The sequence below is a fragment of the Filobasidium floriforme genome (genome assembly GCF_021052385.1).
Source record: "Filobasidium floriforme strain CBS 6241 chromosome Unknown HD553scaffold_20, whole genome shotgun sequence".
NCBI classification, from domain to species: Eukaryota; Fungi; Basidiomycota; class Tremellomycetes; order Filobasidiales; family Filobasidiaceae; genus Filobasidium; species Filobasidium floriforme.
Genome location: NW_025763641.1, coordinates 389896 through 414887, shown reverse-complemented (window position 1 = coordinate 414887; position 24992 = coordinate 389896). Strand labels below are relative to the sequence as shown.

At 52.0% G+C, this 24992-nt stretch overlaps 8 protein-coding genes across 8 annotated transcripts; 3 read left to right on the top strand and 5 right to left on the bottom strand.

Annotated features, from left to right (window-relative positions):
* The first annotated feature begins 2626 nt into the window (after nucleotides 1-2626).
* Nucleotides 2627-5422, top strand: HD553DRAFT_316537 (uncharacterized protein). The gene is made up of 8 exons (XM_046180635.1): nucleotides 2627-2841; nucleotides 2922-3445; nucleotides 3560-4276; nucleotides 4355-4403; nucleotides 4475-4503; nucleotides 4578-4782; nucleotides 4851-5048; nucleotides 5111-5422. Exons 1-8 carry the CDS (start codon nucleotides 2718-2720, stop codon nucleotides 5272-5274), a joined length of 2010 nt encoding a protein of 669 aa, XP_046034330.1. The 5' UTR covers nucleotides 2627-2717; the 3' UTR covers nucleotides 5275-5422.
* Nucleotides 5423-5875: 453 nt separating this feature from the next.
* On the bottom strand, nucleotides 5876-9417 carry HD553DRAFT_316535 (uncharacterized protein). The gene is made up of 7 exons (XM_046180634.1): nucleotides 9175-9417; nucleotides 8672-8778; nucleotides 8389-8472; nucleotides 8186-8280; nucleotides 6863-8102; nucleotides 6165-6788; nucleotides 5876-6083 (listed from the first exon to the last, which is right to left on the bottom strand). The coding sequence occupies exons 1-7, from the start codon at nucleotides 9212-9214 to the stop codon at nucleotides 6069-6071; spliced, it is 2205 nt and encodes a 734-aa protein (XP_046034329.1). The 5' UTR covers nucleotides 9215-9417; the 3' UTR covers nucleotides 5876-6068.
* A 251-nt stretch (nucleotides 9418-9668) lies between these two features.
* On the top strand, nucleotides 9669-11124 carry HD553DRAFT_316534 (iron-sulfur cluster Isu1-like protein). The gene is made up of 4 exons (XM_046180633.1): nucleotides 9669-10002; nucleotides 10213-10457; nucleotides 10543-10654; nucleotides 10756-11124. Exons 1-4 carry the CDS (start codon nucleotides 9802-9804, stop codon nucleotides 10798-10800), a joined length of 603 nt encoding a protein of 200 aa, XP_046034328.1. The 5' UTR covers nucleotides 9669-9801; the 3' UTR covers nucleotides 10801-11124.
* A 251-nt stretch (nucleotides 11125-11375) lies between these two features.
* Nucleotides 11376-12586, bottom strand: HD553DRAFT_336742 (uncharacterized protein; the record flags this gene model as incomplete). Its single annotated transcript, XM_046182249.1, has 2 exons — nucleotides 11577-12586; nucleotides 11376-11534 (listed from the first exon to the last, which is right to left on the bottom strand). The coding sequence occupies exons 1-2, from the start codon at nucleotides 12126-12128 to the stop codon at nucleotides 11376-11378; spliced, it is 711 nt and encodes a 236-aa protein (XP_046034327.1). The 5' UTR covers nucleotides 12129-12586.
* Nucleotides 12587-12939: 353 nt separating this feature from the next.
* HD553DRAFT_275861 (macrolide-binding protein FKBP12) lies at nucleotides 12940-13837 on the top strand (the record flags this gene model as incomplete). Its single annotated transcript, XM_046177929.1, has 6 exons — nucleotides 12940-13039; nucleotides 13126-13173; nucleotides 13251-13296; nucleotides 13405-13485; nucleotides 13570-13619; nucleotides 13698-13837. 6 exons carry the CDS (start codon nucleotides 12940-12942, stop codon nucleotides 13835-13837), a joined length of 465 nt encoding a protein of 154 aa, XP_046034326.1.
* Nucleotides 13781-15373, bottom strand: HD553DRAFT_361138 (uncharacterized protein; the record flags this gene model as incomplete). The annotated part of the gene is made up of 4 exons (XM_046183971.1): nucleotides 13781-14406; nucleotides 14479-14797; nucleotides 14868-14953; nucleotides 15026-15373. The coding sequence occupies 4 exons, from the start codon at nucleotides 15371-15373 to the stop codon at nucleotides 14167-14169; spliced, it is 993 nt and encodes a 330-aa protein (XP_046034325.1). The 3' UTR covers nucleotides 13781-14166.
* A 1187-nt stretch (nucleotides 15374-16560) lies between these two features.
* On the bottom strand, nucleotides 16561-17893 carry HD553DRAFT_344635 (uncharacterized protein; the record flags this gene model as incomplete). The annotated part of the gene is made up of 3 exons (XM_046183009.1): nucleotides 16561-17272; nucleotides 17360-17505; nucleotides 17576-17893. 3 exons carry the CDS (start codon nucleotides 17891-17893, stop codon nucleotides 16561-16563), a joined length of 1176 nt encoding a protein of 391 aa, XP_046034324.1.
* A 1099-nt stretch (nucleotides 17894-18992) lies between these two features.
* Nucleotides 18993-21689, bottom strand: HD553DRAFT_344634 (uncharacterized protein; the record flags this gene model as incomplete). The annotated part of the gene is made up of 7 exons (XM_046183008.1): nucleotides 18993-19076; nucleotides 19141-19200; nucleotides 19287-19925; nucleotides 20581-21118; nucleotides 21180-21210; nucleotides 21291-21330; nucleotides 21405-21689. 7 exons carry the CDS (start codon nucleotides 21687-21689, stop codon nucleotides 18993-18995), a joined length of 1677 nt encoding a protein of 558 aa, XP_046034323.1.
* Between the last annotated feature and the right edge of the window lie 3303 nt (nucleotides 21690-24992).

The following is a 24992-nucleotide window of genomic DNA, read 5'->3' as shown; positions in this document are numbered from 1 at the left end:
AGGGATGACGCTAGAGGGGAATCGAGGAGGAAGGATGACGCTGGAGGGGAATCGAGGAGAAGGGTAAAGCCGGAAGGATGACGCTGGAGGGGTGACGCTGGAAGGATAACGCTGAGGGGGAAGACGGACTGTGACGCAGGAAGGAGTATCGGTATCGTCGAACGAAGGAGAGGTAGAGGATGTCGCGGGAGGGAGAAGAGCCGAGGATGGGCGCAGGAGGGAAGTCGAAGGAGAAGAGGTAAAGGTTGTCGCTAGAGGGAGAGCAGGTCGAGGAGGTTACCGATAGAGAAGAGGGAACGTGTTCGATGAAGAAGCTTGAAGGGAGAAGGGCCGAGGGTCGTTGCCGGAGAGGAGCAGATGAGACGTGTCGCGAGGGAAGAGAGGTGGATGGTGACGCCGGTGGAGAGAGTTGCAGGGTATTTGGAAGCGGTATCAGACGAGGGATGCGATCCCCATCTCCATGACCGTCACCGGGAGCCAGTGCTCTACCAGATCAGTAGGATCAGGGGGAAGGTTACGTTCGTCGGCGACGTATTCGGCTTCCGAACGCAACCCATCGCATCGATCCGACTAGGTGATAGCGTGGTCCCTCGTGAGAGGCGACCCCGAAAACCAGGGGAGATTGCCTCGCCGCAGGCAGCTCTCGCTACACTACGCACCCCGGACGTATCACGGCTACCGTTCGGTCCGCAAAGAGAGTGAGAGAGTAGATCCAGACAGAGTTTGGTAAGGCGAATCAGTCATCTCAATCAGAATGAGCAAGGCAGAGGTGTTCGACTCACATCTTACTACAACACGACCTTGACACTGGAGCGATAACAGACGTGATCCGAAGATGATGAATTCGATGCCCCATGAGGGGCGACCAGCGGAAGTCTCGGCCGCACGGGAAGTAAACTACCGGGGATAGGCGGATCCGATGAGCGGCTTCGAGGTTCAATGGGTCCGATTCCAGAGGGAGGTAGAGAAGAAAGAGGAACGGGTAGTCGATGGGACTTGGTCAGATCGTGTACGCGGTACGGCGGTCAGAAGGAAGCGTACTCACACTTCTGCTACAACTTGACGATCACCTGTAGAGATGATGACGTCCACTCGTCAGCTCCTCCTATCTACCGATAAAGAAGTATGGAAATAAACTCACATCGAGGGACGAGCTGTTACAAGTTGGGAAGCGAAGCTGCGAACGAGAACCCGTGAAGATGCGATTGGTGTCAGCGTCCGTGTAATGGCTAGGGGGCGGTACGTCAAGCAGAACACGGAAGCCAGAGGGGGTGAGAGATGATCCGTGTAGAGCTATGGGGCGATGTAGATGTGACTGGTACCCGGCAGGTGCGATGATGCTATAGTAGTGATGATGATGATGATGATGATGATGATGATGATGACGAGAGCGAGAGATTTTTCACTGGGGGAGCCCGGAGGAGCGCTTCCCCGCAGCGCTTTTTCTTGGCTTCACAGTTCACTTTTGGCACGAACGTGCTACGTAATACAACTGCGTACAACGCTGACTTGTCAAGATCGTCAAGAACATGTCGGAGATGAGGAGACGGGAAAGTGATCGCGAGTATCTACTCTAGAATAGAGGATACGGTGACATCGCGTCTCGCGTGATCACCTCCTGAACGCAGGATGGATCAACATGTCTTTCACTGTGGAACACGGGCTTTCAGCTCGCTCGACTCGACTGAGGGCTTTAACTTGTGCTACTTACAAGTCTCCACCTCTTGAGTCACGCGAGCGTTCTGCCTCAACAGATACTCGTTCTGCCTCGACAAGTACTCGTTCTGCCGGATGAGCTCGGCCACTAGCAGACGTTATGGGCGTGTTAGACAGGTTCGAAGGGATTTCGAGCGATACCCAACTCACCAATACCGTTCAAATCGAGTACTTGCTGCTGCAACGCAGGCAGACCGTAATCGATGTCGCCTTGTAAGTGCTGGACTTGCGAGGCGAGGTGGGAGAGGGTCTTGGCCTATGTTCATTCACGTCAGCACAACTCATATCGATTCGAGTTGCGAGTTGCGAGTCGATGCTGATATCACTGACCTTGTGACCTTGTTCCGCTTTTTCTCCTCGGGTGGAATCCATTTTTGTGTTTGGTGTTTGAAAGGATGATTCGGGAGGATAGGGGTATGTTTCGTGAGAGGTTTGAGGAGTCTTGATCGTTGGTCGTGGAAATGATGATATCAAACACACCTTTCATTCCTCGTCACCATGATCGCTCATCGCCCTTTCGCGCGTATGAGCGAGCGAGCGACTGCGGAATTTCCGAGATTCGGTGGATCGATCGATCACGAGGAAGAGAGGAAGAGGGGGGGGGTCCTTTGGAAAGACGAACCTCGATCAAACACCGCCATTCGATCAGGAAGACTCCAAATAACAGAATCATGCCACTCTTGACATCGCCACTTCATCCTGGACCTCGACAACATCCCCCAGACCGTCAGAAACCACTCGATTCGACCGTTTAGCGCTGCTAGACGGCTTGGGAGGTCAAGCCATCGTTACGTCAAGAGGAAATTACGTGAGCGGGCAACGGGGGAAGAGTCGTCAGGCTCGGTCGGGGGTGAGTGCAGGTCTGCGGGGGGACAGGACGATTTCGTGACGAGTTATCAGTCGAGTTCAGTACTGATCGTGCTTTCCACCTAATCGCTCTGGTCTGCAGCACGCTCGAATCGAACTAGTAAACATACCCGGACCTACGAACCCTGGCCAACATGTCTCGACCCGCTGCTGGTCCTTCGAGGACGTCGACCGGGCTGGGAACTTCTGCTCGACAACCTAGTAACCCGAGCGGGACTGCTGGACAGCCTCCTCGTCGAAGTGCCGGACCGTTACCAGGTGAGTCGGAAGGCGTTATCACACGACATCTTCACGAAGCGGGCTGATGTGGATACGACCGGGTTTCTGGCTATGTGCAGGTCTCGCACGAGCAGCTTCTGCTCTCCGTCAACACTCTCCAGCTCCTCAACAATCCGCCCTCCTCTCCATCCCCGCTCACCTTCGAGCTTCTACAGCTCCTCGGATACCGTCCCCACTCGGCCGAGGCACTCCGTCGAAACCTCAACCGAAACAGTCGTTCCCCGTACGGACGTCCAAGTTGACACAGAAACACGTTCTCTTGCCCGAAGAGATCCAAACCCGACCTCTCCATGTGGATCCGTCCGCCGCCCCGGCCGCTCCTCCTCCTGGACGGGTCAGATCGCCCCACGCTTCGTCTTCGGGGTCCAGCTCGGATGGACAGGGTCAAGCACCTCCCGCTTACGACGAACACGAACGGACCGAAGCGGAAAAGATGAGCAAGGCGCAGAGGCAGGAAGCCGGGTTGCCCAGGTTGACGGCGTATGCGACGGCGGAGAGTTATCGGATCAAGCTGTTGCAGGCGTTTTTGAAACGGGAGCATGGGGTCGGGGTGGTCAGGGTGTTTGATGATGCGGTGTATGCGGTGAGTGACACGGGTCGAATTTGATCGGGGATCAGGCTGGGTCGAGTGATTGTCGTGGTCGACGAAGCCGGGACTGATATGAGATGCTGCCGGTATTTCTGTGGGATTCGGCAGGTATATACACTACCTCTCTTACCGGGATACGGAGCGGGAACCAAAGTCAGATCCAGCCCAGCGGTCAAATCTCCAGGCGGCGTATCCCTCCTCGAACGGATGACCGAAGCGGAAGAGGTCGGTTACCACGACGGCTTCTTCCCCCAACAAGCTCCTGAAGATGGGAGCGCACCGGATCATACGCATTCGAACGAGTACCTCTTGTCTACCAGCCCGAACGCTCAGACCGGTGACGATACGGCTAGGTCTCCGGAGAATGCGACGTTTGACGGGTTGAACCCGCTGCCAACGGTACACGAGGAGAAGGAACCGAGGACGGGCGAGTCTTCACCTGTCGAGCCGGACACGCCGAATATCAATCTCGACGAAAACAACAATCCGATCGAAGGTCTTCCCATTCTCAACCAGGACTCGAACGATACCGACCCCTCTCCGCAGGAGCATCTACGGATATCCAGGGAAGCTGCACTCCGAGCGAAGAACGAGGACGATGATCGCAAGATCCGCAAGTACAGGGATCAGTACCGACGTCAGCGTAGACGGAAATCGTCCTCCTCGATCAAGGTCGGCGAGGTCGTCTTTTTCGAGTACGGTGTCACCGTCTTTTTCGGTCTGACGGAACGTGAGGAGAGGGACATCTTGGAGGACTGTGAGAGTGCGGGGGTTTGGTCGAGGCCGCTCAAGGAGGACGATTGGGAGGTCGAAGAGTGCCATCATGTGAGTCGGATCGAGCTTTATGGCGGCCGTACGGGAATCGAGTGATAGAGTACTGACGCTCGAAACCTGCGTTCTTAGATATACGATCCGGATGCGGATTACCCGAGGATCTATAACGACATGTTCAGTAAGCAATCGGTTCGGTTCGGCTCGCGATGCGGCAAGGCGTATAGTTGATATCGTATACCGCCCTCGCAGCTTTCAAATCGCATTCACATTTGCTCAAGGTAAGAAGCTCTTCCACCCAAACCCACCCATATCGATCGCTGACTGATACACCGTATCTAACCGCTCGTCTTAGCTCTCGGTCTCCCACGCGATCGCTCAATCAACGAAATTGAGCGTGTACGAGAGCGTCATGCAAGAGTCGTTGGCATCGACGGCATCGTTCCCGAAAGAACTTGCCGAAACCGGAGAACTGTCTTTGGCAAGGAAAGAAGCGTTGAAGATGACGGGACGGTTGTTCACCTTGAGGATGGACGTCAACTTGAGTAGCGGGATCTTAGGCAAGTTGCAACAAGGCCGGATTGGCGCTTCAAACGACCAGCGCTGATCGCCTTCCTCAAACGTACAGATACGCCGGACCTCTTCTGGTCAGAAGCATCCCTTTTGCCCTTGTACGAAGCCATCCGGGATTACCTGGAGATCGGACCTCGGGTACAGGTCCTGAACGACCGACTTGCCGTGTCGGGTGACCTCTTGGTCATCATCCACGAGTATATCGACCAGGGACAGATGAACAGGATCACCTGGATCGTCATCATCCTCATTAGTGAGTCTCGTCTGAATCATTGCTGCGTGGGAAGTGGTTGCTGATATGATATCTTTACCCAGTCATCGCTGTGGTGGTCGCTTTCGGAGAGGTTACGGCGAGGATCATGTTTTATCGGACAGAACGGGAAAAGGGACAATCACTCCTGCTTTACGGTGTCAAGGCCGGACTCGGCCCCTTGCTCGCCAAGAAGAGTGTCCCGATGGCCGAATACATTGCCATGTAGAGCTTGTGTCTGGTGACTGCCGCATATATATAATCTGAGAGAAAACAAGCACTCTCGTCTCTACGTGTATCTCCCGGTCCTTTGTCTTGTATCGAACGCCATATTGAATTAGCCCCTTTGAGCACGTCATGTACTGCGATCAGACTGACTCAATAGGCTTAAGAGTACGCGCTGTTCAAGGCTAGTTTTGCATAAAGCGCCAGTGATAAGTCAAGTCGGCGGCCCATCGAGGTAAGCTCGCCTTGAGGACCGAATGCACTATTCTCGCCCGGATGCTAAATCGGTGGTACGAAATTAGCATCCGGGCTTTGACGGAGGTGATGCTCAGTTCAAGCCGCAGTGCTGAAAAGGCAACGTGTAGCTCAGATGTTGTCAGCAGTACAGTCTTACCCCCCATCTTTATCAGACTCCTCCGTATGCACCTCATTATACAGAGACCTGACAGGAAACTCCACAAGAACCGTATAATGTCGGGGTCGGTCGAGAGATGATCTCAGGAAGGATTGACTGTCAGAAAGTTTGGCCTGAAGTATCTTATCAACGCATCTTGAAAGCCAATCGATATCTCGGCTTAAAGATCGTCACGAGTCTGGCAGCGAGATCGTTGCGCATCGTTCATGCCATAGTTGCTGTGCCACAGACTAGGAATACAAAGAGACCCATTACGAGTGAGTCTCCGGGCCGAATTAAGGAAGAGGATGGTGGTACAAGAGGGAGTCCGAATGACGTCGCGGGTGGCCATGCGAGTACCATTCGAACGAAGGCTACTTTTGCTAATTCACGTATGAACGCTTCTATGCGAAAGCGGCCTGATGCGAAGCGAAGCGATCGAAAGAAATGGTCAGTGAACTTGTTCGATGTATTAAACATATCGGTACCACCTGGCTCACCTGCGAGTTGCCGCTGTCCTCGTCCTGGATCTTGTAGTCTTTTGTCACAAAGGCCTTGGTACAAGCCGCCATTGTTACCGAAGCCCTGGCGATCGGGTTGGTCTGGTAGAAGTTGGCGACGGGCTTCTTGAAAGCCTCGCCTGATGCGGTCGCCTGAACGTCGGCCAACGACTTCAAGCCGAGCTTTTGAACCTCAGCCGAGGGGGTCTCGACGTTGTCGTATCGAACCAAAGTGGGCGAGATGTCCCACATTCGATCTCGGAGGTGGAGCACGTCATCGTAAGGCAGAGGAGTTCCGAGCACCTCGGAAAGCGCTCGCAAAACCTTCCAGTCCTCCCTGGCGGCGCCGGGTGGCGGGACGGCGGTCCTGCCCATCTGACTTCTTCCCTCGGTATTGACCCAGGTGGTCGACTTTTCGGTGTAGGCGGATCCAGGCAAGCAGACGTCGGCGTATTGAGCACCGACATCACCGTGGTGACCCTGGTACACGACAAAGGCGTTCTCGGGAATGGACTTGGGGTCGAACTCGTCGGCGTTCAAGAGGTAGACGAACTTGGGGGTGGCCTTGGACGACGAGGCGGTAGGGGTGAAACCGATGTCGTAAGCGGCGGATCGCGAGGCGGCCTAATAAGAACCGAATTGTATCGCAATTAGCATATGTTCATTGATAATTCACGCGTCGATGAGCCCAGACTCACCCTCTGCAAGACCGAGTATCCGTTCCACTCGGGGGTGATGAACTTGTCCGAGTTCTTGCCGACGTACTCGGCAACGGCCTTCAAGACGGCCTCTCCATCCTTGCTCTCGAGCACAGCGCTTCCGACGATGATCAACGGCTTCTTGGCGCCAGCAAACGCCTTGGCAAAGACGCCGTCGGCCGACTTGCTGTTGGACAAGAAGCTAGCGACGTCCTTGGCAGACGAACCGAGCTTTTCGTACTCCATTGTCGACTCAAAGTCCTCGCCGATCAGACCGACCTCGAGCCCGGAGTGGAGGTAGCTCTTCCTGAATCGAGTGTTGAGAATGGCAGCTTCGTGTCGAGGGTTGGTTCCGATCAAGAGCACAGCGTCGGCCTCTTCAGCCCGAGCGATCTGGGTGTTGAACAGGTAGTTCGATCGGACATCGACCCCGGTGACGATGGGTTCATCGCCACGCTTCTGGTCTACGGTCAAGTTTTCACTGCCCATCCTGTTCATCAAGTCCTTCAGGGCAACCATCGACTCGGTATCAGCGAGTTCACCAGCGATGGCCTTGATCTCGTCTCCCTTGGCTCCGGTCTCGGCCAACCCTTGTGCGACCCTGCTCATAGCGGCCTCCCACGAGGCAGGTACGAATCGCTCTCCCTCCCTGATCAACGGGGTCGTCAATCGCTGGTACTTCAGTCCGTCATAGGCGTATCGAGACTTGTCGTTCAACCATTCCTCGTTGACGTCGTCGTTGATCTTGGGTTGAATCCTCATGACCTGGACCTGCCTCGAGTCGATCCTGATGTTGGAGCCGATGGCGTCCATGACGTCGATACTCTCGGTCTTCTTCAACTCCCAGGGTCGAGATTGGAAGGCGTAGGGCTTGCTCGTCAAGGCTCCGACGGGGCAGAGGTCGATGATGTTGCCCGACATTTCCGAGTCGAGCGTCTTTTCCACGTACATGCCGATCTGCATGTCGTTCCCCCTTCCGGTCGTACCGAGATCATCCACTCCAGCGACCTCGTTGGCGAACCTCACACATCGGGTGCACTGGATACAACGCGTCATGTTGGTCTTGACGATAGGGCCGAGGTCCTTGTTCTCGACGGCACGCTTTCCGGTGATCTCGTGGAATCGAGTTCGGTCGGATCCGTATCGCATCGACTGGTCCTGCAAGTCACACTCTCCACCTTGGTCACAGATGGGGCAGTCGAGAGGGTGGTTGGCGAGAAGGAACTCCATGACTCCTTCCCTGCGAGAGTAAGCATGATCGAGATGGGCCATCAGCATGCTGTGCTCAGGACCCCGAATATCCGCTTCTGATTCGCAACTCACCTAGCCTTGTGAACCAACGGCGTGTTCGTAAACACCTTGCTTCCCGGCATAGCGGGCATAGCACACGACGCTACCGGCTTGGGAGATCGCTCGACCTGCACGCATCACCACAGCGGGAAATTAGCCCGACATTCCCTCTTTCCACCCTCGCCCGGAGTGACTGGAGGATCTGGGGCTCAGTTGAAGGGAATGATGAAACTCACCTCGACAAGGCACATTCGACAGTTACCCGCAATGGCGAGTCGGTCGTGGTAACAGAATCGGGGGATCTGAGCTCCGGCTTGTTCCTGCGTTCATGGTACGGGGATAGTTGTATACGATGTCGAGAAATAGTTTATGGCATGGAATGGAGTGAAGTGAAGAGCGAACAGGTGAAGATGTCAAGAACGATTCAAGAAGGATGAAACAACAAACAACAGGCCAAGTATCAGCAAACCTCTAGTCAGAAAGCGGATCGATACCTTTAGAACCAAATGCGAGACTCACACAAGCCTGGATCAAAGCCGTCCCCTGAGGTACGGTAACCTCCTTTCCATCGATCGTCAGGGTCACATCGGCCCGTCGGGGTGCGGTGGTATGAAGCAGACGGTTGCCTGTTTCGTTTTGTGTCCGGGTTTCAAAGGTGTAATCGTGGTCGCGAAGCGTTCGAATTGAGTAGATCGGGATCGGGATAGACGGGTTGTAGCGTAATTATTGCAAAGAATATAGGAGAGTGAAGCGGGTGGCAAGCCGATATGGGCGGCGACGTCGTTGAAAGGCCGATTGATGCGGTTCATATCGGTATTTGAGTGGTAAGGCGTCGATTATAGGTTGTGACCGTGGCGATATACGATTAGATGAACCGGTAAAACGTAACGTAACGATGTTGCGAGAAATAACACATGGAGATCAGCTCGACCGACCTCGACCGAACGCAACCTCATCTCTCGACCCGATCCATATCGATCCAACGATGGCAAGATCCGGATCGAGAGATTGCTACTACTGACCCTGCTTCAAAGCCCTGGTCCTCTGCAAAGCTCGGAACATCTTGCTCGGATTTTGTAGGTCGTTATAGGTTTAGTGAATATGGGATCGAGCTCCGAGATAGGTCGTAACGGAAAGGTGAGCCGGCGTCTATTTCGAGGTTTATATCTCGGATTCCCTGCCTAGAGCTAGATGCTAGATTCCAATAAAAACGTAGACGGGGCGAAGGATGATCGATGTCGTCGACCTACTTGCTCGGTTGTTCTCTGGCTGTCGACCGCCACAAACCACGAACCACGAGCCAAGGATGGGTGAACCTCGACCAATGACGGCGCGTGAGAAGCGAAGCATCAACGGACATCGCGTCATCCTCCGAATAAGAAATGGTTAGATGTCCGCTGGAACGAATCAGAGGATCGCGATTACTCATCATCTCGCTCTTGAACCTCCGAGGTTGTCCCATCCGCGGTTCACACAAACTCGCAAGTCGATCTCCCCAGCTCGTGCCGTTGCCGGTGACGATGAATAGCGGCGACTGACTTCCTTAGATAAAGATATAAAGATAAACTCCGAGCAACATTTCAACCATTTCGATCAATTCTCTTAACACAACCACTAAAACAACCCAAAACAATAGCTACACACAAATAATGTTCAGGACAGCCATCACCACCGCCACCGCCTCGACCTCGCGATCGACTTCTACGGTCGCCCGACGAGGACTCTCCCTCCTCGCCGCCCGTCCCACCGTCCTCGCCTCTTCTACCAGGTCCACCGTTGGAGCGGTAAATGTGGTAGCAAAGAGGGGATACCACGAGAAGGTCATCGATCATTATGAGAACCCTAGGAATGTGAGTGCTGTCATCGGATCTGGTCGAATGTGAAAGAAGTGCGGATTTCGGGTGGATGGTCTACGGGTCGATCGATATCAATCGGACAGAATGCTAACGAGCCCTTCAATCATACATCTTCTTCTTATTCCTCTCATCTATAACCACATCGAATCCTCTCATCTATCCCTTTACGAAACTCGAACCGAACCTCAACCTCAAACCTTGCAGGTCGGCACTCTCAACAAGAACTCTCCCGATGTAGGAACAGGCCTAGTAGGCGCCCCGGCTTGCGGAGATGTGATGAAGCTCCAGATCCAAGTCGATGACGCCGGGATCATCACCGACGTCAAGTTCAAGACTTTTGGATGTGGGAGCGCGATTGCCAGTAGCAGTTACATGACCGAGAGGGTGAGGGGGTTGAGCTTGGACGAGGCGGGCGGGATCAAGAACACGGAGATTGCCAAGGAGTTGTGGTGAGTCGATCGTGGCTTCTCTTCTTTTCCTGGCCTTTGTTTTGCGTGATGCTAATGCCTACTCGCAATGATCGTCCCCTCGCAGCCTTCCACCCGTCAAGCTCCACTGCTCGATGCTCGCCGAAGACGCTATCCGATCGGCCATCAAGGACTACAGGTCCAAGCGAACCAAGGCTACCGGAACCACCACTGCCAACGTGAGCCTTAAATCTCTCTGTCAAGACATGATAACGTCAGGTCGGAATGGTGATGCTAATGCGGTTGATTGTCTATGTTTGACTTTGGGGTGAATGTTCAGGTCGAGAGCAAGGCTGCCTCTTCGGCACAGGGAGCGTCGGCTTAGAGACGATCGTCTCTCGAACGACTCGATGTGATTTCGGTTTAGGACTTTGGATCAGGCCGATTACTTCCGACGATCCCCGACCCTGATCTCCCGACCAGGACTCTTCTGCGCCCCGCCCTCGACTGCCCCGTTGGCGACTGTGGGGTGTCATCGTGAATGTGAAAATGGGGAGACAAGAAGCTTTAGGATGGAGAATTCGATACCGGCAGACAGGAGAGAAAGGGCGGGAAGGCTCTTGTACGATTTCTCGGTTCTGGTTGTGGTCAACAAAATGTATTCATATGTAACCCTGTGTGACGAATATTGATATCCTCGTGCTTGCGCTTGTCATTCTCTTGCGTGGGGTTTCGGACTGGGCGATCTGAAGATGCCTTGGGGGTGATGACAGAGATTCAGCGGTCAGAAGCCTGATTGTCAATCTCAGTTTTTGCATCGTTCGGCACAAGCTCGGTCTAGCCGATTGGCATGCCGCTCATGTGGAGAAAACAGTTTATAACCATCGATCACTACGTAATACAACCCCGAGCCCATACGAAATGTCGAGCATACACCATTGAGACAAGCTTTTCAGGCTTTCAGACCCAGTTGCCGTTCCACCTATCACCCCTTCCTCCAGGTCCGTTCCTCCTCATCCCCGATCGCTGCGCGGGGAGATTGAGATCGAGCTCCCACTTGGCCTGAGACGACGTGGACGTCGTCGTCTCGACCTTGACGGAGATCCTGAGTTGTTGAGGCTCGTCGACGAGGGTCGAGGTCAATGAGCAGGTGGGGCTGACCGATCGGGGAAAGGTCTGGGTGGGGAGGTCCGGAGCAGATTGGGTGCGGGTAGAAGAAGGTCGGAAAAGGCCTCGGACGTCCTTGGCGCTCTTTTTCGATCGAAGACCAGATCGAGTGGTCGTCTTCGAGTTGGTGTTCGGGGTGTGGTAGTCGGGCAAAGAGATGACGGAGCCGGAGGAGGAGGAGGAGCTGTAGCTCGACTCGAACTCGGACTCCAAATTCGATGAGTTGGGAGAAGCAGATCGGCTGCCGGTCCCGATCGGGCGGGACTCGGGCCAGGTGATGAACATCGAGTCCGCCTCGGTCCCTTCGTTGTCCTCATCGTCGTTCTCGTGCTTCTCGTGGTAGTGTTCCCCGGTTTGAGCGGGACGACGGGCGAAGATGGCGGTCCTGGGCTTCTTAGGCTGGCTCGACGAGGAAGATGAAGCAGAGTTGGAGGAACAGCCGAAGAGGTAAAAGAGGTCTTGACCCATTTGAGCTCGTTGAGAGTGGTCGAAGAGGCTCAGAGGGGAGCTCGAAGTGGAGGTCGATCGGGTGGTTCGGGGAAACATGTTACGGTTTTCGGAGATGGTGTTCGAGATTGTGGGGCGGTAGTGTGAGGGTGATCGCTAGGAGAAGCTCTTGCGTTGTGTTTGGTCGTGACATCCTTCTCCCCCTCTCATCTCCCAACTTTGACATCGACTCCTGGCCGTACATATACTCGTCCATATCGTTGGGACGTATCACCAATCTACTCACCTCGCATTCTCAACGCTCACATCGATACTCGAGTAGGTCTTTGAATATGGACGATCTGAACAGCGAAGTGATATCTGAGCATCGAGATGAATGCGATTTGACGAGGATCGTCGTTCCCGAATAGCCGGCTGAAAAGACAGGTTCGGGTGAGGAGAGCTGGGGAGGCAGAGGGCAAGGGTTAGGGAGACAGCGACGAGGGTTTCGACATGAAACGCCGCGCGGAAGAACAAAGAGAAGAAGAAGAAAGAAAGAAGAAACGCGTCGCGCAAGGTCTCTTTGTCTCTCTGAGAGGATGGGATGAGCGTTTCAACACGTTCACCCCTGCCTTTGGCCCATGGTCCACATGTTTCAACGGTTTACATTCGTGCTATACTCATTCGACGAGGTTTCGGGACTTACAGCTGCCAGACATCGAAGAGCCAAGTGATACAAGTCAGGTCGAGGCTGCTGCCAATTAGAAGCGCATGAGGATGACGTGACCCCCGTGTGCGCTTGAATTTCCCGAATTCTCTTCCGCTCTGACGTGGATCCCCTCGACGATCGACCAACTTGACATTCCATCGCAACTCCAACACGAAACCACCCAACGACCGACCCCCTATTCCTGTTTAGCTCAACAACTCGATGCTATCAAGGACAGCTCCTATTCTCCGTTCAATCTCTAAACGTACTTTTACCACATCAGCTATCAACATGGGTGTTACTGTCGAGCGAATCGCGCCTGGTATGTTCGGTTCATTCCGCTGAGACATATGGTAACTTGGTCAACTTGCTGATCGGTCATCGACGTATTTCCCGCAACTTATATAGGTGACGGCAAGAACTTCCCCAAGAAGGGAGACACCGTCTCTATGCACTGTCAGTCCTAGATAACACTAGTGGTCAGGAGCATGCTTGTCGAAAACGGGTTCGCTTACACGGAATGGAACCGGTAGACGTCGGTACTTTGCAGTCCAACGGAAACAAGTTCGACTCTAGCCGGTAAGCCCTTCTCGTGAACCTACCTGCTCATATTGAGTTGTATCTGATCGTCTACCTTTTTGATACTCTCGATCTCGAATGCATGCGCTTTATCGGACCGCACGACAGAGACCGAGGTCAGGCTTTCGTCACCCCTATCGGTGTCGGCAGGGTCATCAAGGGTTGGGACGAGGGTGTCCCCCAGTTGAGGTAAGCCCAGCATCGCCTCGCACGCTCTCGTGTATCTCATGTGGTATCAGCTGGCTGACATGGTGATCGCTGGTCTTCTTGTAGCTTGGGAGAGAAGGCCAAGCTCATCTGCACCCCCGACTACGCTTACGGTGGTAAGTCCTCCCTCTAACCTCCCTCGTTCCTGTTCCTACCGAGTCAGAAGAGCTGATCGAGGTGTTCGTTCTCGACAGACCGAGGATTCCCCCCTGTCATCCCCCCTAGCTCTACCCTCGTCTTCGAGGTCGAGCTCTTGAAGAGTCAGTCGAGTGATGACGATGCTAGATGCCGGCAGGCGTATTTGTTTACTGATCAGGGTTTCGGTGCTGTGTGAAATCACAGTCAACTAGATGGAGATCAGCAAGGGCTAACGGGACGGGCTGCTGGTCCGTCCGGGTCAAATGAAGTGAATATCGAGTCTTATAAAGTGGACCGTGTGTTGACGTGCGAAGACGAGATAGAAATGAAAAGAAGATGAAATGGAATGCAACGGAATGTTTGTCGAGAGGCATACGGGTACAACAACGCCAGACAGGAACTCGAAAGAAATGTCCTTGGGAGCGGTTTGGCTTTTTGGTCTTGACCTCGGCGAAGCTTCGGGATGAGACTGGATCGGCGATTGAGGCGATTGTTCATGGAAATCGCCCACTGGGATGCCAATGATCACATGCTGGAGCTGGGTTCGGGAGGGTCGTGCAGCATGACGCTAAGAGACATCGGGTTGTAGGGCGAAGTCCTGCCGGCACTGTTACGCGAGCCTCCTTGAATAGACGACGGGTTTGTCGAGATTCCAGGCTGAAGGTCAGTAGAGGCGCCCTGAGTGATTTGAGTGAGCACTGTTTCATGATCACTATGTTCGGTTCCGGTCGTGGCAAGATCGGTAAGGCCAGCGTCGGACGCGGTCTATTGTGCTATATTATCAGAAAAGAGTCATGCGAACCCGGACGTCCTAGAACTGTTATGTTCTTGACTTACCTGTGTCCCGGCCACGGTTGCAGTTTCATCTCCACAGGCCATGTCGCGATTGTGGCGTGTGACCGAATCACAGGCCGTCTCAAATAGCCTCTTCCATTGATAATTCTCCTTGAGTTCGGTTTGGAACCATCCCGGAAAGTTGTCAGGAAATGATTCTGCACCATACTTCTGAACTAACAAGCGGGCCGACAATCCATCTGGAAACCTCGACAACGCTCCTCCGCGTATGTCCGTCATGGGGAGCTTTTCCCCAGAAGAGACCGCCTCAAGGTAAAAGGCCCAACCCGTCCCATTGCGCGTTTCATTGCCGAGAACCCATCTGGTATTGACGCCAAGGCCGGTCAATCCGGTTTCAGGATTTTGTGAGCTAAAAATCTCGCCGATAATACGCGATTCGTCCGGGGTGGGGGTGTTTTTTTTTTGCGTAGGCGCGCTTGTGACCCTCGGACCTGTTGAGAAATTCTTCTTCCGATCTCTGGAGTAGTCAACCATACATCAGTCATGTTTCAAACGGATCCAATCAATAGGATGGCGTCGATACGCGTACCTTTTTGACTGCGTTACACATGTCAGCGCTCCACCAAGTCGGGAAAGAGCCATCCAGGAAGATCCGACTCAAGTCCTTGATCTTCGGGTTGCCTTGTCGATCACCACCATGAGCGGCACCTCCATGAGTGGCAAAAAAGGGAAGTATGTCGTGCCGTACGACCCAGATGTCCCCGCGCTTCACCTTGAGGATATATGGTGGATCCCAAGGTGTGCTTCCGGACGTTTGTAACTCCCATGTGTACTCGATCTGCTCGTTCAGCTCCTTGTGGCGATACCAGCCGGTCTCCATTTGCATAAGATCTCTACAAGCAGCGTGCGAAGTCTTTCGACTGTGTTCGGGATCCATGTTGATCAACGATCGAATGGATGTTAGAGGGAAGGCTATGTTGAATTGGTTCTTCGGTGATGTTTCGATAAACCGCTGGCCAAATCTGCCATCTCGAGCTGAATCTGCTGCTTTATATAGACATACAGATACAAAATTACATCATTCGGATTGCTGATGGCGGGATGATACAGGAGACTCAGCTGAAAGGAACGTCTCGGACCATCAATCGGCTTGGCTGGTCGTGTTATTACACCAGTCGGTACCGATTCATCGCATAACAGCTTTCTTCGAAAGGCATCATTACAAGTCAGTTCACTATGGAAGGCGAGCTCCGCTTGAAAAAGCATTGAATGACATCAGGTGATCATAGATGCCGCTCCCTACATCGACAGCGAATATTCGCGCGGGTAGAGAATGACCGCAACTATAGCGCTTTCTTCCCTTTTTTTTTTGTATCATGACACGACGGTCTCGTGGTCACAGACCGCGTTTGTGCCCATTATGTATATAGGCGATACGGACAGATACAACTATTCATTGGTACTATGCGATGAGTTGGGCGTAAAGTCGAGAGCTATTTTACATTTTGAAGAGGCCAAAGGGCAGGGATTAGTTGTATATCTGAATATGATCCAGCATTAGTGATTCTCCCATATGTTATAAAAATCCCAACAGTCACCCCTCCTTGTTCATAGCAATATCACGTCTACAACGATTTCGGAAGTTGCTTGATTCGGGAGGGCTCGGATGGGCCAGGGCTATCATAACAAGCGGAAACGAGGGCCCATAGACCCAGTTCTGTCTGGTGCTGTCGATAATCGTTGATGAAGACGATACAGCTCAAAAGGGTGAGACAAGCATAGGGAGCCAAAACATTCGTTTGCTTTCCGACAATGCTTCAAGAGAGTGGCCCCTCCTGCCGAGAAGTTTAGGCGGGAATGATGAATCCAAGCGCATTTGAAGCGACTAAGTATTGCCATATATCGTCGTGATGTGTAGATCAGTGCATACACTCGAGTACATCTCGGTGAGTTCGAGTAACTTTCTTCTAGTGAGAAATACAAACCCAACGACAGATACAAGCAGGAAAAGTCTTGGTCTTTTTTCGGTGAAAGCAATCTGTAATCGAAGAAGGTGCTACGGATAGAGTGAGGCCTGAGAGTCTTTGAAGTCGGCAGTTGCTTGATGAAGCGAAGAGAGCACATCTATTGGAGAACGTGCTGTAGCGACATCGTGTCGGACAGAGTGCGAGGGTTTGTACTCGAGCCTCCAGAATTGACGGCGGTTGAGATACTAGGACCGGTCGCCTGTGTAGTTTCGTGAGGGGCTTCATAAAGGTTCCGAGGTGCAAATGTCCAGAAGCTGCCGACTTGAGCCGATTGATCAAATACGCTGCCAGTGTTCAGTGGAGCTTCCAGAGAGTTGAAGGTCCCTTGTTCAAATGAGAAGTCAGTACTGGGCGCACTAGCGGAGGTCGGTTCCGACGCGATTTTCCCTGAGGTTTTCCTCAAGTTCTCCCTGAGACGCCACTCGTTGGACCCCTGTTCATCAGTCAGTGGCCTTATGGCATTGTCGATGAGGTGTTGGATCCATTCTGGCCACTGGTTCTCTCGGCGCGTGCGAACCACGTATCCGGTCGGCGGAAAGATTTTGCACATAGCTTTAAGAGTTATACCGAAGTATCCTATGATGTCCGGATTATCATACACGGGAACGAAGAGAGTTCCGTTTCCGTTTCCTCCGAAAAGTTTGGTATTTTCCGATATTGTCAAAGGTGGCCGGATCTTCCATTGCCCTGCGACACGCTGACCTGATGCATCACACCATTCAAAAGTTTCCGAGACTAGAAGTGGTCTCAACTGCTGTATCTGTTCTTCCGTTGGTTCGTTACACAGAGTGTGTATGGGTAGCCTCTCGCTAGCACGATTGGCATAGTGGCATAGTCACGGAGAAACTTTTCAGCCAGTGGTCCCCGATCTCTGACTAGTGGGGTAGTGGACTTACCCGTCTACGAATATGGACCCCGGCAGCAAAAGATGCGAGAGATTCTGCTTGTGCATCGAGGTCTGTCTACTTGTACCGGTCGTGGCCGATTGCTGCGATCCGGAATGTTGACTGATGCTTGCTGTAGCAGCTATTCGTTCTCGTTCCTGTCAAAAGCGACGATATCAATTTCTAGAACGAAGATCAAAACACTTGGTGAGGACATCTCGTGCTAACCTTTCTCATACGAGTTCTGGCACTAGATACGCTCTGCCTGAGTTTGACAGGCCACCATTTTGGCAGCACTCCCTCGTAGAGCTGAGCGAGTTCCCTCGTTGTAGGATCCTTGCCGTCAGCCAACAACCCAAACAGATTTGACCGAAGCTGCCATTCTTGGTCGACATAGACCTGCAGCTCGTATGGGAACGTCCTGTCCTCCCGATAGACTTCCGACCATCGTATGGGTACCAATCGTTCCGACGTATCGATCACCTGGACAGACTGCTGCTCGGCCATGAATCTCAAGAGATTCTCTTGATTGTCTTGAAAAGGCATGATAGCTGTTTGAGAGAGTGCGATTGCCGTTGCGGGACTATTGGGCGTAAAGGTGATATGGGGGAGATTGAGAAGTTAGCAAGGGACTGTAGTACTTTGTCGTATGACGCCGTTCTTATCTATAAGTACCTGTAGTCCACTCCCCACCGAAGAGAAAGCGGAGAATCGGCTCAAAGGAAGGTGCCATGACGTGCAGATCACGGCCAGTGCCGCCATACTGCGCAGTCAAAGTATGCATCGTTGTGTCCCCGTTGCTTGACACAAGCTGAAATTAATACAGTATGCTGTCACACGCGTGACGCAACGATGTCGTGCTGGTTTGCACTGGCCGATCTGCCTTTGAAGGACATCTTGCTTTGTTCTCATGTAAACACGTACCATGAACCGGGCCGAAGGCTATAGTCATGCAATTATTTCGTAGATCTGCGGGAGTTGTTCTGTGGTTGATGAATCGAGCGGGCATCGGTAAGGATACTGCGACCCAGTCAGTATCCACGAATCAGCCCTTGACTGGCGACTCGTTCCATAAAGCCTCAAACGGATCGGCCACGCGGGACCAAAAGACCACAGCCACGCGATATTGACTAATATATGGCGGATCATTACGACAGGATATGCTCAAAAGTCCACCTTTGCACCTACGTTTCAGCCAAAGATCTAATCAAGACTGATCTCGTCTCCAGCAATTCGCTGTGTTACCTCGGCCTTTGAAAACTGACATGCTCTTCATCAATCTTGCAGAGCGCGGAGCGCTATCGCGGTTGCGACGGACTTTGCCTGAGACTCGTCTCGCACGTGATCTGAGATACGGGCGAACCAGTTGGGTTGTCCTTGGCTTGGTCCACTGTTACTGAAGAAGCAATATTACGGGCACGGCTATAGTTGTTCAATACTCTGGTTGAGCCGGGATTTCGAACCGTAAATCAGTGAGGCGTTGAATCGTCACATGTGAAATAGGTATTCGTATTCAACAGCTCCCTAAGGCTCTCAAATCGCTCTACGTCTCAAGGGATACATGTCTATCGAAATCATACGACAGTACAAGCAATGAAAAATGATAATTGTTCAAGACTATCTCGTACAAAACGATACTCCTACGTTATTGATTGCTGTGGACGGGAAAGAAGGTTTCTGATTGCTTGGAGCCAGAAATGAAGCTTTCGTTGACCACTGTATCCCTCTCCTGAATCTTCACGGGATAGTCAGCGTGAAAGTAAAGCAAAAGAGAACAAGACCAGGACTCTTACTCCCGTTCCGAAGTTCTCGGAATCTGCAACCTCGCTGCCGTATTCTGAATCGACATCCATCTGTAAGGTCGTTGCGCTCGACAGGGTGAGTCATTGTGACGTCCGTCAATCACTTCTGCGATCAGCTACAGTATATTCCGACTTACTTCAGTCTGCTCTTTGAGGAAATGGCACCAAACGCTGTCTATCAACGGTCTCGGCCACCAAGAAGGCAAACAATCCGTACTGCCCGAGTCCCTTAGATCTTCCCGATAGAGCTTTGACAAGTCCGTCGTATCATACGTGCCAGTTTTAGCCGGGAGCCAGCGACAATTCCGCAATTCGTTATCGCGCTGAGGGTCAGCCCTCTGCATGACCACGCAACGTTTCTCCGGACTCTTGGAAGGTCGATATATCCATTGGAGTTTGACGTGTCCATCGTCCAAGGGAATCGTAAACTTCTCTTGCCTCATCCAGCTTCGTATCTGTTGCAGGGACTCGTCGTCTAACTGCTCTCGATCGAAGACCTCTGATGTGTCTCCTGCCTGGTGGCCTTCTCTTAGTATCATACTAGAGCCGAGACGCGAGCCCGGCGATGTTCCTTCAGAGCCTTCTATGCCGACCGAGCTGCGAATGGCGGTGGTACCGGTTATTCCCTCGCTTCGGAATGCACCTGATGATGCATCAGGAACATCATCAAAAGTGTTGGTAGGTTGTACGCATTCGGTGCTCTGTACTCCTTCCATCGGTTCTGATCGTGAGGGGATTTGGCTTGAGAGCGTATCGTCGCATTCAAACCCGAAACTCTAATCGATGAGGAATCCGTCAGTGGCCGCCTCAACAAATCCTAGTGTCTGATCGTGTGTAACATGTTTGCCTACATACTCTGTCTGTTTCCGATTGACCCTGAACTATGAGCCCTTGCTGCCAAATACAAGGCCCTCTGAAATCGAAATTCCTCGGAATCCTTGTTCCTATGACTATTGCGACCGATGGCGTTGATCCATTCTGGATAGTTGTACTGCGGGTACTTGCGCGACTTAACCCGACTTGGTGGAAAGATATAAGGTAATGCGCTTATCGCTACGGCAGAGTATGGCATAATGCTGTGATCTTTATGCTCTCCCGTTATGACGAAGAGATACTCTCCCTCTCGTCTCTTTCCAGCTAGCGGCGATACTACCTGCCATTGCACGGTGATTTCATTCTCCGGTGGTGTGTGCCGCTTGAATGTTCCCCTTTGTTGTGCCATAAGGATGGCTAGATTGTGTAGATCACTCTCCGTAGGCTCTCTGCATATTGTATCAGCCGTAAAGGGTTTGCCACGATCCCTATAGATTGACGATGTTAGTTGTAAGCATGATTACACCGGCTCGGCACTATGATTCCCACTCACCTGGCAACGAAAATCTCTGAACTTGGTACTGACAGGGTAGACGACCAGTCATAGGATTTGCTTACCTCCTTAAGCTGATATGTCGTTGTAAACGCAGTGTTTACCATGCTTCTACTTTCCTCGTGCCAGTTTACCAGTGACGTAGGGGCGCTGCGGCCGGGAACATTGAAAGTTGCAGTATCTGTGGTCTGCATGTCAGAAGATCCATCGTGAGATGCAGCCTGGCTCCTGCACTTGACACCCGACCAGGCGCGCTCGAACTTTCTAGCCATAGCGGCCATGCTGACTGTCTTCGCTGTTTTGCACATCGACAGGAACCAAAGCGGAGAGGTACCTCGCTTGCCCTTGGTTTTCGGAACCAACAAGGCTAACTCGCCGAGATACAGCCAAATAGCATGGGTACGTGAAGCTGTGCTGACGGTTTGAGGCAATAATACCATCTTGTACGGTTCTCCATCCCTCGGAGGCGAAACTTTCCACACTCTATCGCTGTCGAGGGGGTTGTCGCTAGTAGGTGTCCGTTGTTCGAGCAGGAGAACACTCAGTCTTTCCTTCTTCAATATAGACAAGCCCGCATGGAGCTCTAGTTGATCCAGAGTTTGCCTGAGATGTTGAACTTTCATAAACGCCTTGATCGAGATATTTATGCGGAAGGTCAACCTACCGGTCCACAAATAGCGGATCGTCCGCAGGAACTGCGTGGAATTCGTCCTTGAGTACGGAGGCTTTCTGTAATACTGAAAGCAAGGAAAAGAATAGCTTAATATCGACTTACCTTCGTGTTCGCCGCCGACACCATTATGCCTTTCACGGTTCTGTAGGCGCAGTTGTGCAATGAAGCGAATATCAGTTGCTGATTCTGATCATAAGCGGTCCATGACATGCTTACCCTTCTCCCTCGTACTGCAGAAGCTCTGTTCATGACATCCACAAAACACTCGTCCCACCATGCAGGGTAAGATTGCTTCTCGGGAAACACTTTTACGAGGTCTTTTGGTTCTGGTACAGCTTTCAGACTACCAAGAAGGTCTTGGCATCTTTGCCACTCGCCAGCGGACTCCGTCTCAAGAGCGTAACGCCATCTCTGGCTACCTTCCGAGCCGTTCCATACCAAAACCCAACGAATGTGCAATTTATTCTTGTCCATCTCTGGCGTCCACTCTGAATGTGACATGAGATATCGACATCGATCATAGCAATCCTGTAGCGAGAGTCGTCCTCTGACCGGTCGTGTATCGATCTCCTGCATGTCTTCGAATTGCATAGCGTTCGGAAGAGACGTCTTCGGTCGCAATTTTAATGCTAGTGTCTATCAGGTTGTCTAGGCGAGGACGATAGCGTCTGATTGACACCCTCAAGTTTCCTCCCCCATCGCTCGCATCGATATTTGTACCCTCAGGTATGCGCTCATCTCCATGCACCTGAAAGGAGCACGCATGATCTTTCCAGAGCACGTAATACCGCATCGTGCTCCGCTGACGCCTAGGCCGTCCTCCTGATTCGCCTTGCATACGCCATTTGCGCTCACAAAGGACGGCCTGCTCAAGAGGAGGTGAGGCAGGGAAGACTGGCAATGAGATCCACGCCTGACGGTCTGCTCTTCTAGAGGTTCAAATATCCATATTGCCGGCAAGGTGTTTTGGCAAGAGGACACCGCATACAAACAGAGGCATGGGAGATCGTCCTCGGAGTTGATGCGATTACAGAGGGAAGAACGGAGTAGATGGTTGACATCCAAGCCTATCCAAGCAGACCTGTGAAGAGACCCCTCGCCATGCTTAAGCAATCTCATTATACCAAGTGATATATTTTCAGGACAGGTAGTCAAACCGACGTCCAGCCTGGCAGATCATACGAATATACTGCTTCTCGAAGAAAGTCGGAAACTTTGCAACCACATGCTGCTAGAATCGTGTCCAAGTAGGGTTCGGCCGATGATCCACGCAGATGTAGGCTTACCAGCAGCCTAGTGGTGGCATGTCTGCAATCAGGAGCGATGAACGGATGCAATTGAAGACGCCCAATCAACTACTGTGCCACTACAGCGTCCCAGCGCGATTGTGGAGTTTCACCTTGCAGCAGCAAGAAATCGGAATCAAATCGGGATGTGTTTGACCTCGCAGACATCGCAATAGGATGCGATCGACCTACCTATACAGCTTACGGAGGCCACAGAAAAAACAGAACGTACAACAATGCCGCTAGCGTCCGATTACTTAGAGCTTTCTCGCCCAGTCTATTGGATTACAGCTCACTTATTCAGTAAGACTGTCGAACTCGAGCTATCACAGTGTCGCTTGAACACCTTGCGTCAACGAGCCAAAGCCAAAGACAATCTGCGACGAGCAAACTCTTTTGCGCTAGATGAAACAATCCAGACCTATTTGCCTAAGCACGAACTTTCGCCATCTCCTTTCAGCAGCACCTACACCCGAAGATCGATATTTTACAAGGGTCTAGCCGCGATGATGCCCCAAAAACGTCTAATTTCGTCCATACTGCCTCAGCTTATTTATATCAGACCCCCTTTTCCCAGCTCGAATTCGCACCACGATCTTCATCACTTTCCGGTTCGACAAAACTCTCGTGATATTCATGCTCCATGATCCTAATTCCTTGCTGCAAGGTAGCGTCGAGGATTTGCAGTCTTCGATGTCGTGTCCATCTATTCAGGTGTTTCGCGGACAGCTCCATTGATTCGATATCTTCTCTATAAACGCTCTCTGTTCTGTCGTCTGGAGTGGGTACCTGGTCGTCATACCATTCTGCCGGTGGATCGATATCATCTAACAAAGGAGGCTGTGGCAGATTGGGCATCAGTATCCCTCTGTTGCGGCACCCATATCGAAATGGTATTAGGTTTTACTCTCACTTTGGAAGGCTCAGAATTGGATTGCGCCGGATCGGGCCCGCTTGATAGAGTCATTGGCTTGGTATCGTTCCCTGTGTAGCCTGTGTCATCTTCAGTGAACTGAAGCTGCTGCCGAGATTTCCTTCTTGCGTTGTTGGCAGCGTTTATCACTGCTGCTGAGAACGCACGCCAATTTCTGTCGGCTTCCTTGTCCTTGATTTTGCTCTCTAGCCACTGCGGATAGTCTCTACCAGGAAAGATCTGAATGAGGTAGCTTGCAGTTATTCCATGTGAATACAACGGGCCCATAATTGCTTTATGGGATTCCAATGTTTCAGGCAATAGCCTATTGCCAACCTGTGGGTGAGGTTGCAGTACCCAACGGATACTGACTGTTTGACCTTCTAGATCGACATCGCCCTGTTCTTTCGTTAAGCAGATCTTGAGCCTGTCTTTGTCATGTTCTTCCAGTACAATGGTTGATTTGCGTGCCATATTAGGGTTTCAGAGTTCGACAATGTATGCAGCTGATGTATTTGACTTCCTATATTGGCCGCGTGTTTTCTTTGACCCAGAGCTAGATGCTCTTACGTTGGCAGTGAGTTGCGATCCGAGGGAATGTGAAGGTAAAGAGACTATGTCAAGAATCGGTTCGCGCGTTATAGAGTTCTCGAGAGCAAGAAGCTACAGTATACATACTGTATACTCACCCGTAACGAGCGGATCAATCGATGCCGATACCGTCCTTTGTCTTGATGATCACGAGCCATTGAATGCTTTCTTGCTATGTAGTATGTGACAGGGGCTGCTCGTGGCGTTAGTCATTTGCCTGACATCATGGTGGCGATAGGCGTCTCTCGGCAGCCTCTAATCACCGTGTTACGTCTCATCCAGGACTCCTTCTACTAGAGGTAGGGAGGAATGGTGCACTCACAACATCACGAGCCTGTAACGTATAGGACCAAGGGTAGAGACGATCGCCTCCGCTCGCTTTCGTTCCGCCTTTCATCCTTCGAGTATAATGCACGCTATCTATACCATGTCGAACGAGAATAAGATACAACAGAATATCGAAATACAAGGAATTCTAGATCTCAATTCCAGCTGGATACAAGGCAGTATAAACTAATCCCGATCAAGCAAGCCGATTCAGTCCCGGTCGCAACGCCCAGTAGGCTTCTCGATGTAGTATTCGAGGCGTCCTGGTTCTGCCTGTTGCTGGATCCGTTTCCCGTGTGTACTAACCGAATGGAAGGATGTGCAGGTCGTTCCGTCTATGCGCTACGGCAGAGAGGAATTCCCTTGGTGAAAGACCGGATTACAGTCGGAAATCAATGAGCCGTTTTCCCTATTCGGAACCATGTTTGTCAATACAGGCCGACCCAGGGGGGATTATTGACGGTGTTGATTCTATTTCCATCTTCGCCATTCCAGTATGAGTCGGGCATGAAATTCCCGACGTCGAGACGCTGCTGGTGGCTTGAAGGACCGAACTCACGGGGATCTTCAATAAGCATGATAGACGATGCGACAAGTCATGCATCGACTCCGGCCTGGAGAGGGCGAGCAAGAATTCATCGCGTTAGGCCGGCTGAAACTTGATCGGTATGTTCAGTTCTATCAAGA